We start from the raw sequence: 19,342 nt of genomic DNA on the forward strand, positions 1-19,342 counted from the left end.
TCAGTTGAGAGGACTCCCAGTGAGGGGGTAGCAATGGTTGGCACACGTCACGAGGTTACAGTCAGTTGAGAGGACTCCCAGTGAGGGGGTAGCAATGGTTGGCACACGTCACGAGGTTACAGTCAGTTGAGAGGACTCCTAGTGAGGGGGTAGCAATGGTTGGCACACGTCACGAGGTTACAGTCAGTTGAGAGGACTCCTAGTGAGGGGGTAGCAATGGTTGGCACACGTCACGAGGTTACAGTCAGTTAAGAGGACTCCCAGTGAGGGGGTAGCAATGGTTGGCACACGTCACGAGGTTACAGTCAGTTGAGAGGACTCCCAGTGAGGGGGTAGCAATGGTTGGCACACGTCACGAGGTTACAGTCAGTTGAGAGGACTCCTAGTGAGGGAGTAGCAATGGTTGGCACACGTCACGAGGTTACAGTCAGTTGAGAGGACTCCTAGTGAGGGGGTAGCAATGGTTGGCACACGTCACGAGGTTACAGTCAGTTGAGAGGACTCCTAGTGAGGGGGTAGCAATGGTTGGCACACGTCACGAGGTTACAGTCAGTTGAGAGGACTCCTAGTGAGGGAGTAGCAATGGTTGGCACACGTCACGAGGTTACAGTCAGTTGAGAGGACTCCCAGTGAGGGGGTAGCAATGGTTGGCACACGTCACGAGGTTACAGTCAGTTGAGAGGACTCCCAGTGAGGGAGTAGCAATGGTTGGCACACGTCACGAGGTTACAGTCAGTTGAGAGGACTCCCAGTGAGGGGGTAGCAATGGTTGGCACACGTCACGAGGTTACAGTCAGTTGAGAGGACTCCTAGTGAGGGAGTAGCAATGGTTGGCACACGTCACGAGGTTACAGTAGCAATGGTTGGCACACGTCACGAGGTTACAGTAGCAATGGTTGGCACACGTCACGAGGTTACAGTAGCAATGGTTGGCACACGTCACGAGGTTACAGTCAGTTGAGAGGACTCCTAGTGAGGGAGTAGCAATGGTTGGCACAATGACTATGTTGTACACTCCAACCTTGAAGTGCTTCACTTTTGATCACTCTTCCTGTGACCAGTTTTGAAGACAGTGAATACCATGTGCTACCAATTGCTAGAAGAGTTATAAACTATGTCAAAATGTGTCCCAAACAGGTAACAGAAAAGGTGTTCAAAAGCGAACACATCAATTTAGAGTGTAGTCATTTACAATACTCCAACGACGTGTTAATTCAACATTATCTAGTCTAGTCTAGTCGCGTCTAGTCATAGTTACAAGGTACATTTGTGTACCTTTCACTAATAACTGCGGTAGCTAAATCTTTGGGGGGGGGGGGGGGGAGTAGATAACACCCCTGTAGAATATCAAAAGTGAGAGTCGACCGGATTAAGGAATTGGATGTTACTGACCAAGTGTAAACAGTGTGTAAGCACCCCTCGTACCTTGTCCGACTGTCAGAAGTTAGTGATCACCCGTCGTACCGTGTGTAACTGTCAGAAGTTAGTGATCACCCCTCATACCTTGTGCAGCTCGTGCGCCTCCTGCATGGCGATGGTTGGGTCCACGGCGGCTCGCTCGTCACGGTTCCCGTTGACCTGTGACACCAGCAGCCGTCGGAAGTCCCCGGATGTGTCGCTGACGATGTCCTTCTCCAGGTCTTTCTTGAAGTCTGTAACGACACAAACAACGCCCAATGTTACACACACATAGCCATCTTTTCTGCCTTGTTCATTGTCTCATTTTCAATAATGTGATCATTATTCTATCAGAATCAAAAATCAAAAAAGGTGTGTTGTTGGAACGTTTAATTATTGACACAACAAAACGTTACCTTCATATATTTCGACCAAGCGGTCTTTTAAAAACATCTGACAGCGATTGACCCCGAAAATCGACTTTGCTTATATTTTGCTAATATTATGTCTGCAATAATGTCAGAATGTGCTGAAACAAGTGTGACAAAAACTAGAGAAATCAATCGGACAGACTTTCTGTTACAGAATTTTGAAAATGATGACATGCCAAGATTCACGTAAACGAGGGTTGCGTAGTTGAATGGGGTTTCTGCCCGATCAGTTACAACCACAGGACCTATTTTGGAGATGGTATAAATCCCTGGTTCACGCGTGTTTAATGATGTGTTTCTAATTGTTGTAACGTGCCTTTCCGATATGGCTGGAAATAGCGTAATTACGTGACGTTTACGTTGGCTAAAATAAGATCAATTTCTCAATTCGCATGATATTTCCTGGAGCATCCGCTTGATTTCAACCAAACAATGACACAATGCCGAGCAGGATCCTGACAATCACATATCAAGAAATGAAACCAATTAACCGTGACATTTCCTCACAGATCTGCAAAATGTACCATTACCCCCATGTTGAAAAATGGCATCAGGTAAAAGTGATCGTACTCTGAAAAATATGCATGTTGAGTGATGCATGAGGCGCGCAGTATCGTGTTCATTCAAGCAACTTGTATTCAACAAGTTTACTTTTTGTACCCAACACACATGGCTGGGATGTGTGGGGTGTCGTGACAAGAACGACAACTGCTGGCACAAGCGTGACTCACGTGACTTGTAGAGTTCCCGGATCTCCTTGATCTCAGCGTTGGTGCGTGAGCACAGGATCTCGATCAGCGTCGATTCGTCCGTCCCAGCGCCCTGTGAGGGACACAGTAAACTGTAGCGTGTACACACCACCTACGCGGTTCTTTTTATATCGCACTATTACCACAGGACTGGGGCATGAAAGACGATTAGATCACAATGGCCGGATCTTGGTGCTATCTTCGGATGGTGAAGCAATGCCTGTCCGTGTTTATTCCACGTTAAAGTAATATTTAAAATGCCATGTGTACAAAGGCCGTACAAAGGCCGGTCAAAGGTAGGGCTCGTCCTTCTGTCCCTTCTCAAACCGAGCGCTGACGAGGGCTAGAAAAATGGCGAGAAAAAACAATGTGAAAACAGCTATATTGAGTGGTGAACACTGTCAAGGCAGGCAGCGTGATGGCTGTGACATGACACAGAGTGGATGACAGCACAATAATAGAGCAAGAAGATGTCACAGCTACAGTGATAGCCTCTGTGCTATCCTCTGGTTCGGCTATCACTGTAGCTGTTGACAGCCAAGAGGATAGCCACGAGGATAGCCAAGAGAATAGCCAAGAAGATAGCCAAGAGGATAGCCAAGAGGATAGCCAAGAGGACAGCCAAGAGGACAGCCAAGAGGACAGCCAAGAGGACAGCCAAGAGGATAGCCAAGAGGGTAGCCAAGAGGATAGCCAAGAGGATAGCCAAGAGGATAGCCAAGAAGACAGCGCAGCACTGTACCTTGATGGCCTTGTTGAGTTCCTTGGCGTCATAGAGACGGGGCGGGTCGAGCAGCCCCAGCACCACGTCCTCAAACCGTCCTGACAGCTCTGACTTGAGGTCTGTTCTTAGGTCCTGTATCATCATCATCATCATCATCATCATCATCATCATCATCATCATCATAATAATAATCAATCATCAATCATCATCATCAATCATCAATCAATCAATCAATCAATCAATATGAGGCTTATATCGCGCGTATTCCGTGGGTACAGTTCTAAGCGCAGGGATTTTTTTTTTATATTATTTTTTTATGCAATTTATATCGCGCACATATTCAAGGCGCAGGGATTTATTTATGCCGTGTGAGATGGAATTTTTTACACAATACATCACGCATTCACATCGGCCAGCAGATCGCAGCCATTTCGGCGCATATCCTACTTTTCACGGCCTATTATTTCACAATCAATCAATCAATCAAAACGACGTTAAACACCAAATAAAGAAAGAAAGAATCAATCAAAATCAAAATCAAAATCATCATCATCATCAATCATGAATCATCATCATCATCAATCACCATCAATCATCATCATCCTCATCATCATCATCATAATCATCATCAATCAATCAATCAATCAATCAATCAAAATCAAAATCATCATTATCCGCCTCTGTCTGTCTGTCTGTCTGTCTGTCTGTCTGTCTGTCTGTCAGTCTGTCTGCCTGTCTGCCTGTCTGTCTGTCTGTCTGTCTGTCTGTCTGTCTGTCTGTCTGTCTGTCTGTCTGTCTCTCTCTCTCTCTCTCTCTCTCTGTCTCTGTCTCTGTCTCTGTCTCTGTCTCTGTCTCTCTCTCTCTCTGACAAGATCAGTAGGGGAGAGAGAGAGGGAGGGAGAGAGGTATAGAGAGAAAGAGAAAGAGAGAGAGATTCAGACAGACAGACAGACAGTGTTAGACTGATAGAGACAGACAGACAGACAGACAGACAGAGGTAGACAGACACAAAGAGACAGAAAAGCAGAGAGAGAGAGAAAGATGGAGCCTCACCCGGCCATACATCGTCTTGTACTGCTTCTCTATCTCACGGCGCTGAGAGTTGGTGTGTGTCGCCAGTATCTGTATGATGGCTGCCTCGTCCGTCCCTGTAACACACACACACTCACACATACACACACACACACACACACACACACACACACACACACACACACACACACACACACACACACACACACACACACAAACACTTGCTACTTTACAAAGTGGGCATGTCACATCATACTTACGTATGTCATAAAGTTATTTATAGTAGGTGGGGTTTTTTATGCCGAGACTGCGCGCGCCCGCGCGCGCGTGTGTGTGTGTGTGTGTGTGTGTGTGTGTGTGTGTGTGTGTGTGTCTGTATGTGTTTATGTACGTATGTGTATATGTCTGTGTGTGTCTGTGTTTGTGTGTGTGTGTGTGTGTGTGTGTGTGTGTGACACTGACCCAGTCCCTTCATGGCTTTACGCAGACCCTCAGCACCGCCCTCAGGACTGAACGGCATGGCGGGTCGCACCGTCGGCTGTAACACACACACATCATGCTGATTAGTGCTGAACTGAACACACACACACACACACACACACATACACACACACACACACACACACACACACACACACACACACACACACACACACACACACATACACACACACACACACACACACACACACTCACACATACACACACACACACACACACACACACACACACACATACACACACACACACACACACACACATACACACACACACACACACACACACACACACACACACATACACACACACACACACACACACACACACACATCATGCTGATTAGTGCTGAACTGAACACACACACACACACACACACACACATCAACAAAAAACACACATATACACACACACAAACACACACACACACACACACACATCATGTTGATTAGTGCTGAACTGAACACACACACACACACACACACACGTACGCACGCACACACACACACACTTACGCACGCACACACACACACACACACACACACACACACACACACACACACACACACACACACACGCACACAAAGTTAGCAACGAAATATCACCACAGCACTTAAAAACTATGACTTCCACAATTCGTCTCGGATACCTCTTTTTTGCTACACTACCATAAAAAAATAATAATTCAATATTCTGGCAAGGGATACGACCGCTGAACATTGCCGTTTTAATTGCAGCACGATGATTGCTTCCCCTGGAGACCATCGTCTCAATTATATTGTAATTATGTTATCTTGTATGTTTTGATTTTTTTAATAGAATTTTTAAGTAAGATGTTCCGGCAGTCAAGGGGGTTTAATTAGCAAGATCTAGATCAGCACTTTTCAGGACGTGTACGGAAACGTGTATGGGTAACGTCATCAAATCTAGTTTTTACGTCAGGCGTTTGCCAAGATCTGCAGTCTTGGTGGGAGCAAAACAACGTATGATCTGCAGTCTTGGTGGGAGCATAACAACGTATGATCTGCAGTCTTGGTGGGAGCATAACAACGTATGATCTGCAGTCTTGGTGGGAGCAAAACAACGTATGATCTGCAGTCTTGGTGGGAGCATAACAACGTATGATCTGCAGTCTTGGTGGGAGCATAACAACGTATGATCTGCAGTCTTGGTGGGAGCATAACAACGTAAGATCTGCAGTCTTGGTGGGAGCATAACAACGTAAGATCTGCAGTCTTGGTGGGAGCATAACAACGTATGATTTGGAACATTGAAGAAAGACGTGAGTCACGAGTGACGCAATATCTTCACGTACACGTACAGGTCTTTGCTACACGTTCGATCATCTAGAACACTGTATTGAAGTTCAGCTGCAGACTGTCGATGAAAAGAGGCGAAGAAACCGTACGAAGAATAAGCAATCATAACAAAGAGAGCTCAAGTTGCCAGACTGAATTAGTATTACACGTACCCTTTGGAAGAAATGGCGTAAGGCCAAAAAAAAAAAATAGGTCTGTTTACGGTAACATAGGCCCAAAAAATAGGGTCGGTAGGTCGGGATTGTTTTTTTTTTTTTTTTTTTTTTTCCAAAAAACCATATTTTTACGTTATTTTGCAAAAAAAAACCAAGATTTTTTTTTCTTTTTCCCAAATGCCAAAAAAAAAGTCTAGGGTCGCGCGAAAAAACTAGGGTCGGTCGGGTTACCGTAAACAGACCTATTTTTTTTTTTTGGCCTAATAGAAGGAATGCCTATTGTAAATACATGCTTCACTGTGAAAGGAATAGACAAAACAGCACAACATTCCAAAGAAAAAAACAAGTTTCAATTGCAGATCCTGTGTGCTATGTAAGCCTGCAGAGATACTTTCCATACAGCCGGCCAGGAACAAGACATCGATCGTGAATATAAGTTACATCGGAGAAAAAACAGAGACGAAGGATAGAACGATCGTGAATATAAGTTACATCGGAGAAAAATAGTTACAGAAGAAGGATCAAAATTGTATGATTCTCCAACTGCGTGGGGCACGTAATATAAGCGTTCGCTTGAGTTCGTGTCCCTTTCATTTCTCGTTTTATTACCGTAACATGTTCAACTGAATAAAACCTTGTTTAAACCAGACGAAGGATAGAACGATTGGGACCGACAGTGGCAGGAGCGAGCTGAGTGCACCGAGAGTTGCAGTCAATGTGAAGCCTATTGATCGCTGTGAATGTGAAGCCTATTGATCGCTGTGAATGTGAAGCCTATTGATCGCTGTCAATGTGAAGCCTATTGATCGCTGTCAATGTGAAGCCTATTGATCGCTGTCAATGTGAAGCCTATTGATCGCTGTCAATGTGAAGCCTATTGATCGCTGTCAATGTGAAGCCTATTGATCGCTGTCAATGTGAAGCCTATTGATCGCAGTCAATGTGAAGCCTATTGATCGCTGTCAATGTGAAGCCTATTGATCGCTGTGAGGGCTGAAGAGCACAACACAGTACAGTGTGTAAAAGAATTACAGAAATAATTACTTCGTCTACATAAAACCTTGCAGTGAAACCTTCTTTTTTAACATGCAGATTATTTTGATTCTGTAACTATGGAAATTTTTTCAGATTTCTTTGTAATAGTCAGATAGCTTCAGTCAGACATGGTGAACTTGGTCAACGCTGCTTGATAGAAGCTGACATCCCATCTGGATGCTTCAATTAGATGTCCGTGAACATCTCCAGCAGGGATGTCACCTTGCTCCACTAATATTTTGGCCGCCATATTGAAACAAAATGGCTGATATTGAAACAGTGATTTTCAAACATTCGCTCATACATGTAGTTGGTGTTTGTGGGTAAACTGTGTGTCTTTTCCGATCGGTGTTGATGAATGTAAAAGACAACCTGTGTCAACTGTCACGCAGGTACAGTGTTCACTGTTGCTGCTATTATCACATCGTTTGCTTGTAATTTTGTTTGTTTGTTTGTTTGCTTAACGCCCAGCCAACCACGAAGGGCCATATCAGGGCGGTGCTGCTTTGACATATAACGTGCGCCACACACAAGACAGAAGTCGCAGCACAGGCTTCATGTTTCACCCAGTCACATTATTCGGACACCGGACCAACCAGTCCTAGCACTAACCCCATAATGCCAGACGCCAGGCGGAGCAGCCACTAGATTGCCAATTTTAAAGTCTTAGGTATGACCCGGCCGGGGTTCGAACCCACGACCTCCCGATCACGGGGCGGACGCCTTACCACTAGGCCAACCGTGTCGGTTTGCTTGTAACTGATACCTACTGGTTGACAAACTGAAAATAATCGAAACAACCTTGATTCCTTCTTCTCCCTTAAATAAAAAGAGGGGAAGGGGCGGGAGCTTGGGAAACTAATATCTGTATTCCAACCGATTCATTTATTCCTGCGACACGTGTAATATCTGTATTCCAACCGATTCATTTATTCCTGCGACACGTGTAATATCTGTATTCCAACCGATTCATTTATTCCTGCGACACGTGTAATATCTGTATTCCAACCGATTCATTTATTCCTGCAACACGTGTAATATCTGTATTCCAACCGATTCATTTATTCCTGCGACACGTGTAATATCTGTATTCCAACCGATTCATTTATTCCTGCGACACGTGTAATATCTGTATTCCAACCGATTCATTTATTCCTGCGACACGTGTAATATCTGTATTCCAACCGATTCATTTATTCCTGCGACACGTGTAATATCTGTATTCCAACCGATTCATTTATTCCTGCGACACGTGTAATATCTGTATTCCAACCGATTCATTTATTCCTGCGACACGTGTAATATCTGTATTCCAACCGATTCATTTATTCCTGCGACACGTGTAATATCTGTATTCCAACCGATTCATTTATTCCTGCGACACGTGTAATATCTGTATTCCAACCGATTCATTTATTCCTGCGACACGTGTAATATCTGTATTCCAACCGATTCATTTATTCCTGCGACACGTGTAATATCTGTATTCCAACCGATTCATTTATTCCTGCGACACGTGTAATATCTGTATTCCAACCGATTCATTTATTCCTGCGACACGTGTAATATCTGTATTCCAACCGATTCATTTATTCCTGCGACACGTGTAATATCTGTATTCCAACCGATTCATTTATTCCTGCGACACGTGTAATATCTGTATTCCAACCGATTCATTTATTCCTGCGACACGTGTAATCGAAGAGTAAACGCGTACATCCCAAAACAAATTGAAAACGCACCGAAACTCTCAAGAACAATAAATCACGCGAGACGTGTGTTGTCAGACAAGGGAGAAAACCAGGAATTCACCATCTCTCGTAGAAAACGTGACGGTTTGATTTTGATGTTCTGTTCCGGACCTTGTGTTACACACTATCTGTTTGTAAGGGGGCAGTAACAAGATTGGTGGATTCCGAGGCATGGGGCGGGAAGGTTATCGTAATCCGGGTCTTCAGGCGGTCAGCAACGTCCATTGATCTGTCCACTCGGCGTTCGTCGCTGTTGGTCACTGCTTTTATACATCTCTGTCTGTCCGTGTGTGTGTGTGTATGTGTGTGTGTGTGTGTGTGTGTGTGTCCCCTCTCTCTCTCTCTCTCTCTCTCTCTCTCTCTCTCTCTCTCTCTCTCTCTCTCTCTCTCTCTCTCTCTCTCTCTCTCTCTCTCTCTCTCTCTCGGCGTGCATGCGTTCAAGCGTTTGTGTGTTTGCCCACGCATGTGTGTGAATTTGTTATAGTCAAAAGACACATACAGGTTAACAGCTTTACCCGATACTGACCAGAAGCATACACTACTTGCCAAGGTTCATGTGGACACCCCCCCCCCCCCCCCCACCACCACCACCATCTCATCGATGTGTTCACACCGTGACAGTGAGCAGAGCAGAGCACGTGAAGCGCGTCCCCAATGCACTGACGTGCATTATTCCAGTCTCTGAGTTAAGGACCAAATCACACAACACAGCCTCTGGCCAACACAGAACGAGTTAGCTGTGAGAACAAATCCATGTTGTGAAGCCACATGTTTAACCTGGAATGCACAAAGCCTCGTGTTGGCATGACGATGATTAACCCCTAATGCACTGTCTGCTCTTGCTATCATGGCGTAATCAAATCAAATTAACTTTATTATCTCAAAATGTTAGTTTGTTAGAAGCATGTCTTCACTGGAATATCGGATAGTCAAACTGAAACTGAAAGACGTTTGGTCACCTGAAACAAAATCGAACTACTCTCCATTCTTTCCACGTTATAGTTAAACTGCGACCAATGGCTACATGTTTATCACAAGATACAATGAAGGTAATCCATGGTAGATATCAGACTCGGACAGACTTATTGGCTCGTTTCTGTAACAGTTAGGCGGTAGTAACATCCTCGCCTCTGTCGGACAGGCTTATTGTAAGGCCTAAAAAAAAAATAGGTGTGGTTACGGTAACCCGACCTACCCTATTTTTTGCGGCCGACCCTATAACTTTTTATTACATTTGTCAAAAAAATACACAAAAAACAAGTAAACGAGTGCAGAAAACGCAATGAAAGCGAAAGCGCCCGAGTCGCACACTTATTTCCCTGTCAAGTAGGTTTAATTTGTACACATTAGAAAAAAAAGTAAAATAAAAAAAAAGTGATTGCCTACCTTCCTACCCTATTTGTTTTGGCTATGTTACCGTAACCACACCTATTATTTTTTTTGGCCTAACTCTGCTGTAAAAAAAAAAAATTTAAATAAAAATAAAAACTGAATTTCTATTGTGCCCTCTGAATGTCTGTCGCCAAGAGCAGTAACGTCTTCCGTGGATGCATGATACCGCACCACCAGACGTAGGCTGTTCTATTTGTAACTAGGATTATGTCCTTTTACAACACAGCACAACCCCTTAGCTGCTGCAAAATACCGCATCAGAAGATGTTAGCTTTGATACAATCTATCATTATGTTCTTTTCCAAACCAGTAAACCATGCAGTTAAGCACTTTACGATGCCGCCAGACAAAATGTCAGATTTTACACGACGTATCATTATCCACTCTGATGATACTGTCCTGCCTGCTAAAGTACGCCAGCATTCCATTACCAGGCTGAATGAGTACGATTCGCATTGAACACAAAACAGTACTTCAGCAATTTCGGAAAGAGCTTTCAGACACGAGAAAAGAAGTTTTATTGAAGCCGTTTCTGACGAGGTCGCACAAGTGTGTATTTACTGTCTACGATGTTCTGTTTAGAGGCACTGTATATTCACTCCCGCGACCACCCGCCAACCCCACTCCTACCCCTATCCCTGCCCCATCTTCCTGGAAAGAGAAAATGCTTGATGTCCTACAAACTAAATATTTCGCCTCTTAAAGGCACAGTCAGCCTCCCGTAAACCATCACAGACATAAGAGACTTTAAGATCATTTTCGTTTTGTCCCACCACATTCGTTTCGTCCCATATAAGGAAGTGCTACGTCACAAAATTTGTGTACCCGTCACTTCCGGTAGGTTGCGAAAAGAATTTCGCTGCAATCAGCCACACGAAGTTCGTCGATTTGGGCAATTCTACGAAACTACTTTCGTAAGTATGATATGGATATTTCTAGATGACAATCATATATTTATTGGAAATTAGTTACTAGATTGTTTTTAAGTCTGTTGATATTTTGCTATCCAAAGGCTTAGAGTGGACTCTAAAGTCGATTTTTCACTTGTTTTCTGAAGCATACATTCGGTCAGGTTGGAGTAAGGATTATTCAAGATGGCGGACACGAGCCGATTGTCGATTCATATGTTTGGAAGCAATTTTGTCTGCTATGATATGGATAAAACAGTTGAGTAAGTGAGTCAAATCTTACTTTGAGTAGTGTTTCATATTTCACATGTGTACATTTAATGTGTAACGTCGGGATGCAAGTCAATTGCGCATGTATCGTCAGCGCTTCTTTGGCTCTATGTTTACTGTTTTAGTCATTCGCTTCTGCCTTCTTAAGCGCGAAAATCGCAACACGCATCAGTGAGTTTTCGGTCTGCGCGCGCATACTCAACGGGCGAGAAGAAAACAGCGACGAAACGAAAGTCGTGAGCTTTTTCACCACTCTTAAAGTCTCTACTGTCAGGCTTTTACACACAGTACAAACACCCTTTCATTTGTGATCCAGTTTCTTTTTTTTCACAATTTAGTCGTCAGTTTGTGATTTCAAGGCGACTCGCTGTAAGCTTATCTGCAATAGCACGTTATTGTGTACCTCTGAATCTAAAACGCAACAAACGACTGCAAGTCACACGAACTAGAGCGGTGGCGGTTACCGTTCAGAGGAACTGGCGCTTTCAATCAATCAATCAATATGAAGCTTATATAGCGCGTATTCCGTGGGTACAGTTCTAAGCGCTTGTCGAAGAGTTGTCAACACAGGACTAACAAAGAAACTAACATCTTCAGACGGACACGAACCCTATCACACACTAGCAAACCCTGGTAAACATACAACAAACAACTGTTTAACAACAATGTACACATCAATAGCTAGGTCCAAACAAAATAATATTAAGCACAAAGAAAACAAAATAATATTAAGCACAAAGAAAACACCTCTCACAGAGCACAGCACAAAAATGTCTTTTGGGGCACAACACATCACGTCGAACATGAAAGTCGCAGCCAGCTACGGGAAGAACTGAGTCTTCAACCTACTCTTGAACGCGTCAAGAGAGGGGCTCTGGCGAAGCTCAAGCGGCAGGGAGTTCCAGACGGAGGGGCCCGCGGAGGGAAATGCACGCTGACCAGCAGATGCGAGTTTCGAGCGAGGGATGTGGAGGCGGAGAGGGTCAGCAGCAGAACGAAGGGGACGGTCGGAGGGCTGGGTGTACAGGTCCAGGGAGGATTGAAGGTACTCGGGAGCAGAGTCGTTGAGACACTTGTAGACCAGAGTGGACAGTTTGTAGGAGATTCGGGTGTTGACAGGGAGCCAGTGCAAGGAGCGAAGTAGGGGGGTGATGTGGTCTCGCTTCGTCTTCCTCAACGTCAGCCTGGCAGCAGCGTTCTGGACTCGTTGTAGGCCATGAATGGATGAGGCGGGGAGGCCAGCCAGAAGGGAGTTGTAGTAGTCCAGACGACTGAAGATGAGGGAGACAACCAGCTTGACACAGGCGTCGTGGGTGAGGTAGCGACGGATGGAGAACCGTCGTCTGCTACGAGAAAGACGTTTTGCGTGACACGTTTTCGGGCTTTTCTTTTTTCAAACTTTCAAAACTTCGATTTGTACTGATCTTGTCTTGATGAAAAAAGAATTCTTTTATGATTTAAGAATGTTTGTGTAACAAGCTGTCAATTTATTATTTAGATTTTAAAAGTTAAGTCTAGCATCAAAACGAGGCGCCTGATAGTCCGTTCGGATTGTCCACGAAAATAAATTCTTTGAAAATGTCTCACTCTCGACAGAAAGCAGCCAGGATGTTCCCGTTCGGTCAGCGTTCAAATGGAAGTATGCTTGCACTGTATGTACTGTATGTAGAGACTCGGGGAGCTCAGTGATGGCTTACGGGAGGCTTACAGTATGGGTTATATGATTCGAGTTTTACGCCCTCACGGCTTATGACGAGATACACAAGTGTATGCGTGTTTAGGTGGTTTCAGCCTTTTGCACTTATGGCAGAATGACCGAGGTCTTTTACGTGCCATTGTGGTGACACGGGGGTGGGACATGGCTTCCGTCTCTGGGTCTGCACATAAAGTTAACCCGTGTCCGTCCCGGCCCGAATTCGAACCTGCGACCTACCGATCACAAGTCCAGTGCTCTACCAACTGAGATACTGGGCCCCCACAACCCCATCGTCCCACCAATCCAGACACCTTTAATCAACCCAAACGGCGTCCGTTCAGCATTACGTGCACTCTTCCACCGTGATGCCATTTGGACAATTGTTAACATTGAAGTATCTAGCGATCCGCACCACACCACCGGCATTGCCACAGTCATGATCTTGCTTCGAGTATTGGTCGTCATGCACGGCGTGAGGAAGGGAAGGTAACTGAAGAAAGTGACTGAAGAAGGTGTCAACATTTGCAGTGGACGTTTAATTTTCTTCGATGCATACTATGATGCAGGGAAGGACTAAGACAGAGAGTGAGAGAGAAAGAGTGAGAGACAGAGCGTGAGAGAGAGAGAGAGTGGGAGAGAAAGAGAGAGTGGGAGAGAGAGAGAGAGAGTGGGAGAGAGAGAGAGAGAGAGAGAGAGAGAGAGAGAGAGAGAGAGAGTGAGAGAGAGTGAGAGAGAGAGTAAGAGAGAAAGAGTGAGAGACAGAGAGTGAGAGACAGAGAGAGTGAGAGAGAGTTGATGTGAATCAAAAGGGAAGCAATAAGGAGAGCGAACTCACGGCATCTTCACTGTAATATCGTAAGCGGTATCCGATTCAACTGTCAATACTCTCTCGATCTGGGTCTGTTTCTTTTACTGCTTTCAATACTCTCTCGATCTGGGTCTGTTTCTTTTACTGCTTTCAATACTCTCTCGATCTGGGTCTGTTTCTTTTACTGCTTTCAATACTCTCTCGATCTGGGTCTGTTTCTTTTACTGCTTTCCATTGTGTCTTTGTGTGTTTGCTAATTTGTTTTTGCGCGGGAAAGGCGAGTCTTATTCTTCCGTAGTGGTGAGTCTAAGCTTTTAGAATACGATGTTTATCAGAAATAATTAAACGATCGTGTTTTGAGATGGTGGCTAGCGATTTCTGGAAGTAAGCGACAGTATTTCAACACGTTTTTAATTGCTCAGTAGCAATACCTAGAAGCAAGGGACAGGTGTGTTTTTGAATTTGTATTTCCTGACAGCTGGTGGGAAAGATTGACTGCGCAGGAGCTTACAAATGCCAATCTTTCACATTAAAGAGTTTGTCATCGTACAGTTTCTGGCTGATAAATACATCAGCTAGGCAATTTGAAGACCGATAAAGGAAAACTGTGTAGATACAAACGCGAGCTGACTGACGAAGAGGGGGATGTGGAGGGGGGGGGGTTGATGGAGGGTGATGTTCAGTTCCTGAGCAGTGCTGCAGTCTACAGAGGAATGATGCACCCTGGCAGGAGGCACTGAACCTATGTCATGTGACACAGTACAAGGTGTCAAGGGACACCACTCTCAAGGGCAGGATGGACGCTCAGTGTCACCACCTCCACCCTTGCAATACACCCTTGGAAGGCACCGTGATTCAGTTCCAAGACTACAGGGCTGATATTGACATGGCCATGGGCCTGACTTGTTGGAGTCGTCACGATAAATGTATTTTGCCAGTTGTGTTGTGTTGAGCAGTACAGAAGCACGGAAGACAAGCCTGCCAAGGACTGACGTTCTGCTGCAGGGAGACAAGCGTGTAGACATGCAGAACTGGATCGAGAAGTCAACTCAGTGTAGTCAAGTTGAACTCTATCAAGAACACAACTCAAGTAGTGACAGAAGTCAAGTAGAACTCTATCGAGAACACAATTGAATTAGTATAGCACTGCGAGGTGTGTCAGAAACCAGCATTCTGCAGCAGGGAGACGAGTGGGGGGGGGGGGGGGATGCAACAACTGGATGCAAGAGTGACTACAGTACAATGAAACCTCCCTTTTAAGATCCCCCAATTTAAGACGTCTCCCTTTTTAAGACCTTGATTTTTCTGTTTTTCTATTCATAACATAGATCTGTAAGTTTGCCCCCATTGTAAGGATTCCTCCTTCCTAAGACCTGAGTTTTTTCATTTTTTATTAGGTCTGAAGTTCAGCACAGTTCAAGCCCAGAAAGAAGACACGTGAAACACCGTGACAGCGTGTAACTTTCAGCCATTTGTATTCCAGCAGGGTGTGTGCCCCTGCGTGCAACAGTCATGCAAGAGTTGTTTCCCTTTAAGCTATAGAGCAGTCGACACTTAGAACAAGGTCTTAACGTGGAGGTTCCACAGTAGCAGGGAGGTGTCCGTGTGAACACAATCACACCGCACTTGTCTCCCCTTATCTCTGCAACGCCTCGCGTACCACGACCTGATCAATATTAAGTGTACTCCTGTACCCGCTTCCCTCCCCTTATCACCCCCACCTACCCATCAAACTCCAGCATATGTTTTCAAGCTTCGCTCCACCCCCTCTGCCCCCCCCCCCTCCCCCACCCCCCTCCTGACCTGTGTCCAAGCACACCTCCCACCCCCCACCCCCCCCCCACCCCTTTCCAACCTGATTCCAACCTGTTTTCCAGCACACACACACACACATCCACTCTCCCCTCCCCATCCTGGCCCTATGGCGTTGTCTTACCTTTGCTTGGCGCCATGCAACCCGTCTCGTGATGGCAGTGGCTTTTTGCAAAATGAGAAATTGATATTTGTGTGTGTACAGCGATATTTGTGCGTAGACAGTGGGAGAGGGAAACAGAGAGAGAGAGAGGGAGAGAAACACAGAGACAGAGAGAGAGAGAGAAAGAGAGAGAGTGTGTGTGTGTGTGTGTGTGTGTACAGCCTTGCGTTCGCGCGCGAAAACACACACACACACACACACACACACACACACACACACATATCTGTTCTGAAAGTAAACGAATTGAAAGTCTCTATCGCCAAGTTTCATGTCCGATCTCTTACCCCAAATCTCTCTGAGGAATTATCCCATGTCCAAATCAATATTACTCCCCCCCCCCTCCCCTCCCCTCCTCCGTTACTGTACAGCTAGCAGCCCTCGCTTTGATAGCACGCTTCACAACCAACTGGCGGTCAAATACATGTAACTGGCGGGCTTTGGCCAGAATAGCATAATGCCAGGGAGGTTACGACGATTGCTCAAAGTTCCCATGCATGTATTTTGCTTTGAGAAATGGTCATGTCCTCGCACTCTCGTGTATCGTGCACACCCTCACCATAGTGGTTTCCTGCAGAGAAAAACTCTAACCTAGGAAACACACTAAGACACTGGCTGTCCAAAACTGACAAGCAATGGGGCATAAGCACCTAGTAACCATTCAACATCGTATCCATTCCAGTATGCAGTATCGGATCTTGTTTAGATATCGTGATAGTGCCACCAAGTTTACATGACAACTGTGTCAGCGGATGGTAGCTAGCACAATACGGCGTATCATCAGGACACCAAAAACCAGCTACCCTACAGAATGACAACTAGATCAACACATGGTAGCTAGCACAATACGGCGTATCATCGGGACACTAGATACAGCTACCCTACAGAATGACAACTAAAGTTGGCCAAAAAATTATTGCAACAAATTTAAAACCCAAATTAAAGCATTAATTCCTGTCATTTAATTAAAACTGTATATGCCAGTTAAGACCGCTCACTTAACCTTCAGGATCACCTTTTGGATTAAATATTTCTTTTACAGGGATCACGTGACCGCCGCTCAAGTAAGGGTACCCTCAAAATCGACCAGACAAAAACGGAAGAGCGGAATGAGAAAAATTGACAAGAAATCACAATAGGCAAATCTTTGCAACTTTGACATACGAGAAGAAAGTCAAACCAATTATCTACCCTGAACAGATTGTTTTGTTTTGCTACCTTGCGTATTTGACTCAGTGTTCTGCTAAACGCTCGACACACAACAAACAACCCTCGTTGAACCCTCGACACACAACAACCCTCGTTGAACCCTCGACACAACAAACAACCCTCGTTGAACCCTCGACACACAACAAACAACCCTCGTTGAACCCTCGACACAACAAACAACCCTCGTTGAACCCTCGACACACAACAAACAACCCTCGTTGAACCCTCGACACACAACAAACAACCCTCGTTGAACCCTCGACACACAACAAACAACCCTCGTTGAACCCTCGACACACAACAAACAACCCTCATTGACCCAGTGTTCTGCTAAACGCTCCTTGACCCATATTTTGAGCGAGATCCTCAGTGACCTATTTTCTGAGCTACCCTACCACACGTTCAATACGCGCTGCCTGAGCCTACCGGGCTAACCAAGACTCCGTCAAACATCAACATACGTGGGGTGAGCACCATTCACAACTATCGATCAGGGCCGCAGTTCGCGTTCCTTCACCATACCCGCCACGAGACTTGGCACCGAGACGAGTGTCGGGGTGTATGCACAGTGGTTACAACTATCCTAAGATGACGTCCAATTTGGGGCAAGCAAAACGGACAACGTTTTTACACAGCAATTCCTCTCCTTGGAACTGGAAGGATGCCACAGAACGCTTTTCGAACTTACACGCACAACCAAAATAAGAAATAAGAAGACGAAAAGAAGAAGAAGAAAAACATAAGACGAGAAAATGTGATAATTGGATCAGCGGAATACAGCCCATATATAATTCATCCACATCTCGCCTTGACAGACAGTAGCTATAGAACATGACAACTTTGCAGCCAGCAAAGCGTGCTCGGCCCTGAACGCCACGAGAGACGATGCGATGGAAGAGAGAGAGAGAGAGAGAGAGACGATGCGATGGAAGAGAGAGAGAGACGATGCGATGGAAGAGAGAGAGAGAGACGATGCGATGGAAGAGAGAGAGAGACGATGCGATGGAAGAGAGAGAGAGACGATGCGATGGAAGAGAGAGAGAGACGATGCGATGGAAAAGAGAGAGAGAGACGATGCGATGGAAGAGAGAGAGAGACGATGCGATGGAAGAGAGAGAGAGACGATGCGATGGAAGAGAGAGAGAGAGAGACGATGCGATGGAAGAGAGAGAGAGAGAGAGAGAGAGACGATGCGATGGAAGAGAGAGAGAGAGACGATGCGATGGAAGAGAGAGAGAGAGACGATGCGATGGAAGAGAGAGAGAGAGACGATGCGATGGAAGAGAGAGAGAGAGAGACGATGCGATGGAAGAGAGAGAGAGAGACGATGGAAGAGAGAGAGAGAGACGATGCGATGGAAGAGAGAGAGAGAGACGATGCGATGGAAGAGAGAGAGAGAGACGATGCGATGGAAGAGAGAGAGAGAGACGATGCGATGGAAGAGAGAGAGAGAGACGATGCGATGGAAGAGAGAGAGAGAGAGAGAGAGACGATGTGATGGAAGAGAGAGAGAGAGAGAGAGAGAGACGATGCGATGGAAGAGAGAGAGAGAGACGATGCGATGGAAGAGAGAGAGAGAGAGAGACGATGCGATGGAAGAGAGAGAGAGAGAGAGAGAGAGAGAGAGAGAGAGAGAGACGATGCGATGGAAGAGAGAGAGAGAGACGATGCGATGGAAGAGAGAGAGAGACGATGCGATGGAAGAGAGAGAGAGAGAGAGAGAGAGAGAGAGAGACGATGCGATGGAAGAGAGAGAGAGAGAGAGAGAGAGAGAGAGAGACGATGCGATGGAAGAGAGAGAGAGAGACGATGCGATGGAAGAGAGAGAGAGAGACGATGCGATGGAAGAGAGAGAGAGAGACGATGCGATGGAAGAGAGAGAGAGAGACGATGGAAGAGAGAGAGAGAGAGAGACGATGCGATGGAAGAGAGAGAGAGAGAGACGATGGAAGAGAGAGAGAGAGAAGTCATGTCATTGGGCACAGTGAGCACTTT

At 45.5% G+C, this 19,342-nt stretch overlaps 1 protein-coding gene across 1 annotated transcript in view; it reads right to left on the minus strand.

Annotated features, from left to right (window-relative positions):
* Positions 1–19,342, minus strand: part of LOC138945807 (annexin A4-like) — an 88,741-nt gene that overhangs the window by 6,339 nt on the left and 63,060 nt on the right. The window contains exons 2-6 of the mRNA XM_070317316.1: positions 4,797–4,872; positions 4,356–4,450; positions 3,321–3,434; positions 2,561–2,651; positions 1,504–1,652 (exon numbers count right to left, since the gene is read on the minus strand). Of these exons, the coding sequence (XP_070173417.1) occupies positions 1,504–1,652; positions 2,561–2,651; positions 3,321–3,434; positions 4,356–4,450; positions 4,797–4,872 (525 nt within the window). The remainder of the gene's footprint in view (positions 1–1,503; positions 1,653–2,560; positions 2,652–3,320; positions 3,435–4,355; positions 4,451–4,796; positions 4,873–19,342) is intronic.

Source organism: Littorina saxatilis, linkage group LG13 (assembly GCF_037325665.1).
Source record: "Littorina saxatilis isolate snail1 linkage group LG13, US_GU_Lsax_2.0, whole genome shotgun sequence".
Taxonomy (NCBI): domain Eukaryota; kingdom Metazoa; phylum Mollusca; class Gastropoda; order Littorinimorpha; family Littorinidae; genus Littorina; species Littorina saxatilis.